We start from the raw sequence: 13,387 nt of genomic DNA, 5'->3' as shown, positions 1-13,387 counted from the left end.
AGATCCCTGTGTGTCAGATTCCCTCCTATATATTCCTGGATATGTTCTGGGAAGAGGAAAGAGAACAAAGGTGAGAACTTCATGAGCGCAGGCTGCAACCTAGAGACTGGCGAGCATAGCTGACTGCTCTGGACTCCAGCTGACTGAAGCTATGAGAGAAGCAGCAAGAGACACTCTTGGGGGAGGGAGGTTCTGCAGTCCCTCCAACTAAGCTCAGGTGTAAATATGAAAAAAGAAACCACAGTTCTTAAAGATTCTGCAGACTCCACTGCAGGAGAAGAAGAAGTTCCACTGTATCCTTTGGTTGTAATCAATAATAATAATAATAATAATAATAATAATAATAATAATAATTTATTATTTATACCCCGCCCATCTGGCTGGGCTTCCCCAGCCACTCTGGGCGGCTTCCAAAAGAATATTAAAATACTATAATACATGAAACATTAAAAGCTTCCCTAAACAGGGCTGCCTTCAGATGTCTTCTAGAAGCCTGGTAGTTGTTGTTCTCTTTGACATCTGGTGGGAGGGTGTTCCACAGGGAAGGCGCCACTACCGAGAAGGCCCTCTGCCTGGTTCCCTGTAACTTGGCTTCTCGCAGTGAGGGAACTGCCAGAAGGCCCTCGTTGCTGGACCTCAGTGTCCGGGTAGAACGATGGGGGTGGAGACGCTCCTTCAGATATACTGGACCAAGGCCGTTTAGGGCTTTAAAGGTCAGCACCAACACTTTGAATTGTGCTCGGAAACGTACTGGGAGCCAATGTAGGTCTTTCAAGATCGGTGTTATGTGGTCTCTGCAGCCGCTCCCAGTCACCAGTCTAGCTGCCGCGTTCTGGATTAGTTGTAGTTTCCGGGTCACCTTCAAAGGTAGCCCTACGTAGAGCGCATTGCAGTAATCCAAGCGGGAGATAACCAGAGCATGCACCACTCTGGCGAGACAGTCTGCGGGCAGATAGAGTCTCAGCCTGCGTACCAGATGGAGCTGGTAAACAGCTGCCCTGGATACAGATTTGACCTGTGCCTCCATGGACAGCTGTGAGTCCAAAATGATTCCCAGGCTGCGCACCTGGTCCTTCAGGGGCACAGTTACCCCATTCAGGACCAGGGAATCCTCCACACCTGCCCGCCTCCTGTCCCCCAAAAACAGTACTTCTGTCTTGTCAGGATTCAACCTCAATCTGTTAGCCACCATCCAACCTCCAACCGCCTCCAGGCACTCACACAGGACCTTCACTGCCTTCACTGGTTCTGATTTGAAAGAGAGGTAGAGCTGGGTATCATCTGCATACTGATGAACACCCAGCCCAAATCCCCTGATGATCTCTCCCAGCGGCTTCATGTAGATGTTGAAAAGATGGGGGAGAGGACAGAACCCTAAGGCACGCCACAAGTGAGGGCCCAGGGGTCTGAACACTCATCCCCCACCACCACTTTCTGAACACGGCCCAGGAGGAAGGAGCGAAACCACTGTATAACAGTGCCCCCAGCTCCCAGCCCCTTAAGACGGTCCAGAAGGATGTTATGGTCGATGGTATCAAACGCCGCTGAGAGATCCAGCAAAACTAGGAAACAGCTCTCACCATTGTCCCTAGCCCGCCGGAGATCATCAACCAGTGCGACCAAGGCAGTTTCAGTCCAATGATGAGGCCTGAATCCCGACTGGAAGGGATCCAAATGGTCCGCTTCTTCCAGGCATGCCTGGAGTTGTTCAGCAACCACCCACTCAATCACCTTGCCCAAGAATGGCAGATTTGAGACTGGGCGATAGTTGGCTATCGTGGCCGCATCTAAAGATGGTTTTTTAAGAAGCGGTCTAATAACCGCCTCTTTCAGCGAGTCTGGGAAGGCTCCCTCACGGAGGGAAGCATTCACCACCCCACGAAGCCCATCGCCCAGTCCTTCCCGGCTAGCTTTTATAAGCCAGGATGGGCAAGGATCCAGGAGACAGGTGGTTGGTTTCACTCGTCCAAGCAGCCTGTCCACATCCTCGGGGGTAACAGATTATCTTTGTGCTATGAAAACTTTCACTACCTGATGTGTCCATATTGAACAACTTGTGCTCACACAACTACAGGGCCATCTGTTCTTATCTTTTCCAAATTTGCTGGGAACCTTAAATACAAGGGTAGTCAAGAAAAAAAGAACATTGTTACAATGATACCTGATTGTCTTTTCAGGACTGGTCCTGAAACATTTTGCTGCTAGAGGCTATCCCCAGACACATCTGAGTTGGCATCTGAGAACATTGCACCCTTGCTTTAGGATCAACTCCATTCCTTTGTTTAAGCAACTTTCCCCACCCTGGTGCCCTCCAGTTTTTTTGAACTACAACTCCCACTCCCATCCAGCACAACATGGTGGGAGTTGTAGTGCAAAAAATCTGGATGACATCAGACTTTAGGAGGCTTCTTTAAAGTCATGCCATTTCAGAACTTGTGTACAATTTATCTTCCTCTCTCGACCCTGATAATTTTAGCCTGATAAACCGTTACAACAGTTGGCTGAGATACCATCATAGAGGAAGGGGCAGAGAAGACTGTGTAACGAAAGTTATTTCTTATATGCATTGGGAGTCTTGTGCCTCTTCTATGAAGCTCTTCTATATTTTGCCCAAAATGTTTTCCTGCATTGCAGGGGGTTGGAGTGAATGATCCTTAGGGTCCCTTCAAACTCAACAATCCTATGTTTCCTTTCTTCTTCTTGAAGCTGTAGCAGGTGAGTAGTGCTAATTTATTTCCTGGGCTACCTATAACAAGTGAGTTAGAAGCTTTCCATACTGGAATTGTGTAGGCACTTGCTTTTAGTGGTTATCCCTTCTGATCCTCATCCCTTCTGCTTGCAGACATAGTGCAGAGAACAAGGAAGAAGGAAGAACCCAAAAGAAAAGATTTCATTATGGCTGAGCAGAGCACAGCAGCATCACTTGGTTTAACCATTGATGGGTTTTCTGGAGACTACAGCCCTTCAGCATTCCCAGAGGAAGATGATGAATCTGACCTTGCTTCCTTCATACATTACCTGTTTCTCTTTGCCTGTCTTTTCATTATTACCCTTGCAATATTCATATGTGGCCTGGTGGGGAATGCAATTGTCATCTGGTTTCTCTGCTTCATCGTGAAGAAGAATCCCATCACCACGTACATCTTGAACTTGGCTGTAGCTGATTCTTGTGTCCTTGTAACTTTAGCACTGGCAATTTCAGCTAGCTTTTGGGATATAGGAGGAATTTCCTTTGGGCTTTGTATTGAACTGTTTATTTCCACACATGCCATTAGCTTATATCTACTGACAGCCATCAGTGCCGAGAAATGTCTCTCTGTTGTCTTCCCAATCTGGTATCGATGCCACCGTCTAGAACACCTGTCTGAAATTGTTTGTGCATTAATATGGGCAATGTCCATTCTGGTCTTTGGAATCTATCACTTTTTCATTTTAACTGAATCTGCAGACTTTGACATAGTGATTTGTGTTGTCCATATGATCAGCTCTGTATTTTGCACACTTGTTGTGGTCATCTGTACTGTGATCCTTTTCATCAAGGTCTGCTGCAGTTTACATCGACGCCAACGAGGAAAGTTCTACACAGCGCTCTTGCTTGCTCTTTTTTTCTTCCTCATTTTTGGTGTTCCACTCAGTGTCATAATAACTGTTCAATGTTTACTTGCTGATATTAATATAATAACGGCATTATTTGGAGTAGTATCTGCTGTTATCAACAGCAGTGTTAATCCATTCATTTACTTCTTAATTGGAAGGAAAAAGATGCGTCGATCCAGGGAACCCTTGAAGGTGGTGCTGGAAAGAGTTTTTAGTGACAAAGCTGATTGCATAGAAGATCAAAGTCTTCCAGCCGCAACAGATTCAATGATGATGACTCCTTAAGTCTCTCCTTGTAAGCTAAGCTGTGGGGATGGCATTAGAGATGACCAACAATATAGGTTTATTCTAAAAAAAAGGTCTGTAGATTCGTGTTTTTCTGCTTCTTTTCTGCATCTTTTAATCATGGGTGTTTATCTCTTAATGTTTGCTTCTTTAGTTTTTATACTTGTAGTTTGCTTAGTAGCTAACGTGAACATCAGGTGGCATACAATTTAATAAAGAAAAATTAATCATTCACCAAGTGGGATTTGTTGAAATACCAAGGGCTCCAAGACTTCAAAGGCATAAGCAGGATTCTTTTCAACTCCATCCCTTTGGAAGCTCTGCACACCCTTGTTGTGAAAGTGTGAATTTAACACACCTGGTCATTAGGTGTGAAGCTTGAGCTGCTGTAAAAGCCACCTGGTCCCCTGGCAAAACTTCCTGTATCTCCAATCCAACCTGGTTCCACCACAAGTAATATTGTTACAAGGTATCCCCAGATCCCTGTGTGTCAGATTCCCCCCTGTATATTCCTGGATATGTTCTGGGAAGAGGAAAGAGAACAAAGGTGAGAACTTCATGAGCGCAGGCTGCAACCTAGAGACTGGCGAGCATAGCTGACTGCTCTGGACTCAAGCTGACTGAAGCAGCAAGAGACACTCTTGGGGAGGAGGTCCTGAACTCCCTCTCTCAAAACTCAGGTGTAAATATGTGTAAATAAGCCATACTTCTTAATGACACTGCGGACTCCACAGGATTGGCAACAACAGGAGCAGACCTGTTCTATGCTTACAATAACATTTTATTACCTTGTCAATTGTGCTGTTTTAAATGTGCATTTTTTTAATTTGGCTTCTTCTAGTAATGTTTTCTTTTGAAATGTAATAGTTTCCTGGTAACTATATAATAGTTTCCTGGTAACTATTTTGCTTTGAATGTATATTTAACTTTCTTCAGTCTTGTTTTATCCTGGATTTGATGCTCTAATGTGTTTTAAACCACACTGAGGTTTTTTAAAAATATATATACAGAGGCATAGTGATGAAATGAATAATAGCAATAATGGAAATTGCTGAATTGTAGGCTCAGCTTGGCGGTCCTTGTGGGCAACATAAAGTAAGCACCTTGGTAGCCACTTGGAGAAATGTCTTGGTTTCTTCTCTGCTGTCATGTATCCTGTCTTTTATATTCCTTCCTCTTGTTCTCCTAAAGTAGACCACTGTTTATCTTACTAAATATATAGAGTGATGTGTTGAGCGGGCAGTGGGAAAAGGGCAGAATGGAGGCTATGAACTTTCCTTTCTTCAGAGAGCTAGATTGACTAGGGAAAACATGAGTCACCACCTTGCTTTGGGTCACTGGCCAACGTGATGCAACTCAAGGTTACATATTATGGTGCACACAATATGCTGGAATATCTCATTTCTTCTCAAGTTAACTAATATATTGCATCAAATGTTACAGTTTAAGAGTGAAGTTGTTCCATCAATGTTTACTTGTTTGTTTGTTTTTAATTATTGTTTCTTTTTATGTTTTTAGTTATTCTTGTTTTTATCTGTATGCTATCTTGAGTCCCTGTCAGGGCAAAGGCAGGATTTAAATAAAATTATTACTGTGGTGGTAGTGATTGTGGTTGTGGTTGTTGTTAAACCTCTACCTAAACAATCTTTTAAAATATATATTTTTTAAAAAATTGTCCAGTAGCACCTTAGAGACCAACTAAGTTTGTTCTTGGTATAAGCTTTCGTGTGCATGCATAGACACAAAAGCTTATACAGTGGTGCCTCACAAGACAAAAAGAATCCGTTCTGTGATTCTCTTCGTCTAGCGGTTTTTTCGTCTTGCGAAGCAAGCCCATTGACGGATTAGCGGATTAGCGCTATTAGCGCTATTAGCGGCTTTTAGTGGCTTATCAGCTTATTGGATCAGCTGATAAGCGGCTTAGCGGCTTAGAAAAAGGGGGGGGAGGAAAAAAACCCCGCAGGAACTCGCAAGACATTTTCGTCTTGCGAAGCAAGCCCATAGGAGATTCGTTTTGCGAAGCACCTCCAAAACAGAAAACTCTTTCGTCTAGCGAGTTTTCCGTCTTGCGAAGCATTCGTCTTGCGGGGCACCACTGTACCAAGAACAAACGTAGTTGGTCTGTAAGGTGCTACTGGACATTATATATAGAGAGAGAGAGAGAGAGAGAGAGAGAGCGCGTGCGTCAGACCAACATGGCTACCTGCACCGTCAAAGGCACACACACTGAACATGAGAACTAAGCATCACTCCTTCCTGTACAAATGGGTACATTTTCAAAGAGAAAGAAACAGTTGGAACAGAGAAAGCAATCAATATTGACTAGCTTTAGTCTTTCATTTCATTACCTATTTATTGACATTGTCAAAAGGCTTAAAAGCTGCTAACCATGAATGGGATGGGGCAGCTCTGGGATCATAAAAAGCAACATGATATTCAGTAGTACACCAAAGAATACAAAAGTCAAACCTTTTACATCTAATAATAAGCTGATGCTATGACAGGCAAATGAGTGGCAAGGGGGGTCATGGTTGTTGGCTCGCTTGGACAGGAGCAGAAGAAACTGTGGATCTGGATATGATACATCATCAGGTCAGTCCTCCTCCTAGCCTTTGGCCTTTCAAATTTCACTGGCACCCTCTGCAAGGCAAAAAATTGGCGCCCTGCAACTCTTGCCTTCCATTCAGTACATGCACTATGTCAGAGTGGTGATGCCTTCCATTGACCCCAGTGCAGTGGAAGAAGAAGAAGAAGAAGAAGAAGAAGAAGAAGAAGAAGAAGAAGAAGAAGAATTATTTATACCTCGCCCATCTGGCTGGGTTTCCGCAGCCACTCTGGGCGGCTTCCAACAGAATATTAAAATACAATAATCTATTAAGCATTACAAGCTTCCCTAAAAAGGGCTGCCTTCAGGTGTCTTCTAAAAGTCTGGTAGTTGTTTTTCTCTTTGACATCTGGTGGGAGGGCGTTCCACAGGGCGGGTGCCACTACTGAGAAGGCCCTCTATCTGGTTCCCTGTAACTTGGCTTCTCGCAGTGTGGGAACTGCCAGAAGGCCCTCAGAGCTGGACCTCAGTGTCCGGGCAGAACAATGGAGGTGGATACGCTTCTTCAGGTATACCGAACCAAGGCCACACTGCTCTAAATCCACCTCCTCCAACCTCCTTGGCCCCCTGCTTCCCACTTTAGAAGGCAACATGCAAGTTCATAGCAAGGGACAGCAGCTGCGTATGCTATTGTTATTCTTCTGAATAACCTTATTCATTCATTGTCTTATTCAAGGCCCCAAGGTGACTTTGGAGAATTGCAAATAAAGTGGGAGGGATTCAGCTAGCAAACCCCACCATCAGAAGCCCTGAGCAAATATTCCACCACCACCCCTATGTGCTCACCAAAATTGGCCTGCAGGGGCTAGGATAAACCTTGCAATATAAAGTGTGGCAGAAGAGGGTATCATTCTGACTAACAAGCAAAAATGCTTAACTAGACAGAATGGATGCCTTAGTACAGGGGTCGGCAAGGCTTACTGGGCATGGGCCGGATCACTCCCGTGGAGATCCTCCGTGGGCCGGGCCGGAGCAGCACAATGCCGAAAATCACGTCTGCTCATGTCCGTGGTGCCGGAAGTTGCTTCTGTGCATGCCCAAATGCCGGAAATCGTGCCTATGAAGAAGCGATTTCTGGCGCCGTGGACATGCGCAGACACGATTTCTGGCGTCTGGGCATGCAAAGAAGTGATTTCGGGAGCTGCGGGAAAGAGTCCCCATGCTGCACTGCGCCGGTTTAGTGCAGCACTTGCTGAGCGGGCGGCTCAGTTCGGGGGCAGCTCAGGGGCCAGCTAAGTGGCCTCCGTGGGCCGCTTCCAGCCCATAGGCCTTAGGTTGCTGACCCCTGCCTTAGTACATCACTGAATTCCTCCTAATCAAACGTTTCAAAGAACCCATGGCAGTGCCTAAAAGGACTACGTATGAAACACTGTCAGGGACTGGTCTGAGGAGGAATGGTGGAGACCCGCCCCCTCCTCCTGCACTTCCAAGAGAAGAAGGAGAGAGTATAGATTTAGAACAGTGGTTTGCAGAAGGTCACAGTTCAGAGGCTGCAGAGGGCAGCAGCTGGGAAATATTGGGAGAGGAGCAGGAGGAAGAAGAAGCACCAGGGTAGAGACAGCTGACAGACTCAGTGTCTTTGGAAAGCATGCCAGACCCCTCCCCTTATCCCAGGTCCTGGCGAGCATTGAGAGTAGTAGAAGAGAAGGATTAAAGCCAGAAAGCACAGATCAGCCGGGGCAGGGATGACGTATGATAGGAGAGACGGAGGGGGTGGGACTTTACACGGAGCAATGCCATTATCTAAAAGAGGTGGCATTGATATGTCTTCTATTGTGAATCTTGAATTAAAGACTTGGTAGTAACCCTTCTTTTTTTATCTGCTTATTGGCTGCCACCCTGGGAGGGATCAAATTCCCTGACTCCTGACTTCCCTCTGAGGAAAGGTTACAGCATCTGGGGCAAAAGAAAGTATTTCTTCACACAGGCAAATCAATTCACACAGTGGATAGTTAAACTATTATTATTATATATTAAATTTGTACGCTTCCCTATACCCCCAGGTCTCAGGGCGGTTTACAAGATACAATCACAATATAAAAGCACAAAATATAGAATATAAACAAAAGCAACCCAATAACAGACGCTGGCACCCCCAAACACATTTTAAAAGGGTATTAGATGTGAATCATCCAAAGGCCTGGTTAAACAGGAAAGTATTTGCCTGGTGCCTAAATGTGTATAAGGATGGTGCCAGGCAAACCTCCCTGGGGAGTGCATTCCACAAATAGGGAACCACTGCGGAAAAGGCCTGTTCTCGCGTTGCCACCCTTGAGACCTCTTTGTGGAGGAGGCACGTGAAGGAGGGCCTCAGATGAGGATCTCAGGCTCCAGGTAGGTTCACATGGAGAGAGGTCATCCCTGAGGTATTGCGGTCCTGAGCAGTTTATTATGGGACTATGCTCCCACAAGAGGCAGTGATAGTCATCAACATGGCTGACTTTACTCCACACAGGGAGGTACCCTGAGGTTCCTGACGGCAATGGACTATGCTGCAGCAACTTTATCAATACTAAGCTAGAGAGAAGTAGCAGTTAAATCAGTATGGCAAGAGAAAAGCATTCCTTTGAGTTAATGAAGCTGTGGCTTTTTGTTGTGCCTATTGATTGCATCTTGCATCTTCATTCCTGGGTAAGGAGATTGAGCTTCATGGTATAGTCCACTATGAGCAATTCTTCTTACATAGTCCAGGATCAAAGCATTTCCATTCAAGAACAATGCTGGCTTCGTCAGTTGATGGCTTGCGTTGAACAAGTTACTGCACTAAGTTTCTCTGCATCAGTCAACACGTTCTCTTGCAGAGGATAGTATTCATCCTGGAAGACCCTCCTGAAAATGACCTTCAGGGGTTCTGTAGAGGAACATTTGCCCTGTTTCCCCACCAAGTAATAAAGCACTGGTTTAATGCTGCCATTGATAGAGTAGAGGAGCTGTGAAAGTGCAATAAGAGTTTGTGAATGCTTAGGGGAGGATAGCAGAAATGTGACACTCCATGGGCCATGGCAGAGAAGGAAAAACAGGAGGGAGAGAAGAATGGCGGTAGTCAGGCTTCCTGGCAGTTGGCGCTGAGAGTTGCAACACATTTTGGCCAGCAGGAGCAAAGTGAAAACAGCTAAAATTGGAGGCAAAACCCATATGACCACAATGAACATGTTCTTGACAACTGGGTATAATACTGTATTATAGACCAGGTAAAATGAAATTTCCATTCCACAGAACATGACACACAGGATCCAGACTAGCACGGATAGCCCAGACGAAAGGGATTGTGGCCGCCGATGTTGGTAGCAGCTCGGAAAAGAGACAGAGAGGCATCTTTCTATACTGATGATTGTATGGAAACAGAGACTGGCAGTATAGCAAAATTGGCATAAGTGCAACAGGGGTATTGCAGAAATGCGAACAGGGAGCGGTAATCCACAGAGGTCATCAGCGAGCAAAAAGATAAGGGACAGAGACAAAAACATGAGCAGGCCAAAGTCGGCTGCAGTCAAATTCAGGATGTAGGTGGTGAAAGGATTTCTCTTAATATGGGAATCAAGGAGCCACAAAACATATCCATTCCCCAGCAACCCAAATATGCAGATAAGGATGGCAATGGGTTTAGTATAATAACCCAATTCAGAAAATGCATATCTGTAGATTTCTTCTTTGAAACATTTTGCACGAAGTTGCTCTCCGTACATTTCATATGTGTTTTCAGTGTCCATGGTGAAAATGTTGCTGCCCCACTCACTGCTGCTCATAATACTCCACACCGTTTTCTGTTCTGTTGGAGAGAGGAGACAGAGCGGAATTAGTCACTCTGGTTGAGCTGAACTACAGAAGTATTTGAACATTTCATATTGACACTTTTGCTATTTCATAAGGCAAGGCAACCGAAAGCTAGCATGAACGGGTGACATTAGAAGCTCCAGATATGGCTTTGCATGAGAATTCCAAAAAAACCTAAACAATCAGCAAAGTTTTGAAATCAGTGATTAAAATCAGCGAAGTTTTGAAATCAGTGGTTAAAATCAGCAAAGTTTTGAAATCAGTGGTTAAAATCAGTGAAGTTTTGAAAGTTTCAGTCTGCCATCTTGATTCATAATGACATCCAGTTGTATTAAAACATAGACAAACCCTGTCCCTTGATCTCAGGAACCATCATGCAAAATAAGAATGCAATATCTCAATAGGTGCCCAAACACAGAGTTAACAAACAATCATCCAAAATAGTAGATTTTCCAGCTGAATTCCAGCATTACCATTACTATTATTGTAACTGGTTAAAAGGACTTTATAAGAGATTTTAAATAGAAACAGGAGAAATATCAATTTGGTTTACTAGAAGGATGTTAGAAGAGTCGTTTTGTGCTGTCTGAGTAACTAAACATTAAAGGCTGGACTCTAGAGGGAAATTTGGGCAAAGTTACAGCCTACAGAGGGGACAAAACTATTATGGAGTACATATGTTAAATACTTTGAATAACTGTTGTAACAGATAATTGTCAGATAGGGAGGCAGGAGTTCTTCATTTTAATCATTTTTTCCTAGCTTTTCTATTCTTTTAGTTATTTTTAATTTGTTCTTTTTCTTCCTCTTTTTTATTTAATTGTGTTTTGTAAGGATCATGGGTATTTTTTGTTGTTGTTGTTGTTGTTATTCTTTTTTTATATACTCCTTTTTATTATCTTTTTATAAATCCATTTGGGTTTTAATGCTCAAAATGTTATAAACCTTCCATAAAATTGTTTTAAAGATTACTGTTATTAATTCTACTGTTATTATGCATTCGGCGACTGATACTTAAGAGCAACACTTACGTTACTAAAATATGGGGGCTGGGAGGTTAAGGCAGAAGAATGACAAGAATGAATGGAAGCAGAAGCTGAATCAGCCCACAGAGGAAGTGGTGGGAGAGAAACTGCTTTTACATCACACTCAGACATCTAACAATTCTTGGAGCCTCATTGTGGTTAGCTAGAAACCACTAAAAACTTTTACAGTTTTGAATACTACTTAAAAAATGAAAAGGAGTGAGTGTGGGGGAGAGAAATATCTTGACCTGGCCATGAAAAATATTGAGAACAGTACTAAAAAAACTTCTCCATGCTCTCAACAGTGGCAGCCTCCTTTGGATCAGACTCTGTCCAGTGAAAGGGATTTGATTTATTCCTGTCCCTTCAAAGAGACACCTTCCTGCATTAGAGGTTGAAAGCAGAGGCTGGATGGCCACCTATCAGCAATGATGTCCTGGTGGGACCCCAGCCGCAACAGAGGGCTGGATGAGTTTCCAGGCTCCTTCTCATATCACAATTCCGTGTTCACAGAGGGCAACTCAGGATGCAAGCCAGAGTGACTTGACCCCCACCTAAATGCAAGGCATAGTGTGGATTTATGCTGGGGGGCAGGCTTCATGTGAGGGGGGCGCAGTTAAGTGCCCCCCCCCGGCTACACCCATGGTTACCGGTGCCCTCTGGAGTGCCTGGGTAAGGAGAGATTGAGAAAGCAGAGAAGAGGTCCCCAGGAACATCACAGATCCCCTCCATAACCTGGAACTTTTAAAGGAGGACAAAGTGAGGAGATAGGAACACAAAACTCTTTAAAAAACAAACAAACAGGACAATCAAAATTTACAGATATAAAAGTTACAGACATAACTTACAGATCCTTTCTTTCTCCAGTCCCTCCTGGGGGACCTAAAGCTTCCAGCAAAACGCGCGATCTGGCTGGCTGGTAACAGTCCTTCCTTCCTCCTTCAGCGGGGGAATGTTTTCTCCCTGCTTGCTTTCCTGTTATTCACACGCCCTTCTAATGCTCGCTCTCTTGCTCTTCTTCGTGGCTTCTTCTCGACTGGCGTCTCTCCAGCAGCTCTTTCCCTCCTCCTCCACCCCTTCTAGCCAGATCCGCCCTCTTCCCACGCACCCCACCCCCTCCCAGACTTCACAGACTCCTGAGAATCTCCGGGTGTTCATTCAGCCTAGGAAATCCCCAGTCCAGAGCAAGTACTGCTGTTTCTGAAGAAGAGAGGGCGGGAACTGCTTTCCCCTGGCTCTCGCTGCTGACTGATCTGAGGGCACATGTACAGAGTGTGCATGGCGAGCCTGGGAGGGAACTACACAGACTGCATTTTTTTAAAAAAGAGGTTTGAATGCTGCTCTCAGTTAAAGAGGAAAGTACAATTTGCAGAAGGAGCTGGTTATCTGTGGTGCTGATGTGCCAGAGACAGGCCCCAGAGACTTTGCAAAGTGATCCAGCAGTCTTTCTGGTGAAGATTTCGATCTCCTGTGCACAGGAAACTTTGCATGGGGGAAGATTTAACTCTTTGTGAACCCAGAGCTTACAAACGAAAAGAGGATTTTCTGTTTCTTCCAGCTGGTGGAGGATACAGTGGTACCTCGGGTTACATACGCTTCAGGTTACATACGCTTCAGGTTACAGACTCTGCTAACCCAGAAATAGTGCTTCAGGTTAAGAACTTTGCTTCAGGATGAGAACAGAAATCGTGCTCCTGCGGCGACGCAGCAGCAGCAGGAGGCCCCATTAGCTAAAGTGGTGCTTCAGGTTAAGAACAGTTTCAGGTTAAGAACGGACCTCCAGAACGAATTAAGTACTTAACCTGAGGTACCACTGTATAGAATCATAGAATACAGTGGTGCCCCGCAAGCCGAATGCCTCGCAAGACAAAAAACTCGCTAGACGAAAGGGTTTTTTGGTTTTGCATTGCTTCGCTAGACGAATTTCCCTATGGGCTTGCTTCGCAAGATGAAAACGTCTTGCGCTTTTTTTAAAAAGCCACTTGAAGAGGCGCAGTTGTGACGGACTGTGCTTCGCAAGACGAAAAACATCGCAAGACGAAATGACTCACGGAACGAATTCTTTTCGTCTTGCGAGGCACCACTGTAGTAGATTTGGAAA

General features: G+C 44.7%; 2 protein-coding genes across 2 annotated transcripts; one reads left to right on the top strand and one right to left on the bottom strand.

Annotated features, from left to right (window-relative positions):
* The first annotated feature begins 2,751 nt into the window (after positions 1 to 2,751).
* LOC310713149 (mas-related G-protein coupled receptor member H-like) lies at positions 2,752 to 5,477 on the top strand. Its single transcript, XM_083516973.1, has one exon. The coding sequence runs from the start codon at positions 2,896 to 2,898 to the stop codon at positions 3,880 to 3,882; it is 987 nt and encodes a 328-aa protein (XP_083373099.1). The 5' UTR covers positions 2,752 to 2,895; the 3' UTR covers positions 3,883 to 5,477.
* Positions 5,478 to 8,435: 2,958 nt separating this feature from the next.
* LOC310713734 (mas-related G-protein coupled receptor member D-like) lies at positions 8,436 to 12,378 on the bottom strand. Its single transcript, XM_083518214.1, has 2 exons — positions 12,135 to 12,378; positions 8,436 to 10,256 (listed from the first exon to the last, which is right to left on the bottom strand). Exon 2 carries the CDS (start codon positions 10,231 to 10,233, stop codon positions 9,217 to 9,219), a length of 1,017 nt encoding a protein of 338 aa, XP_083374340.1. The 5' UTR covers positions 10,234 to 10,256; positions 12,135 to 12,378; the 3' UTR covers positions 8,436 to 9,216.
* Positions 12,379 to 13,387: the final 1,009 nt, after the last annotated feature.

The sequence above is a fragment of the Podarcis liolepis genome (assembly GCF_965112155.1).
Source record: "Podarcis liolepis genome assembly, chromosome: 8".
Lineage (NCBI taxonomy): Eukaryota > Metazoa > Chordata > Lepidosauria > Squamata > Lacertidae > Podarcis > Podarcis liolepis.
Note: the sequence above shows the minus strand (reverse complement) of the source record. Positions and strands in the feature narration are given on the sequence as shown.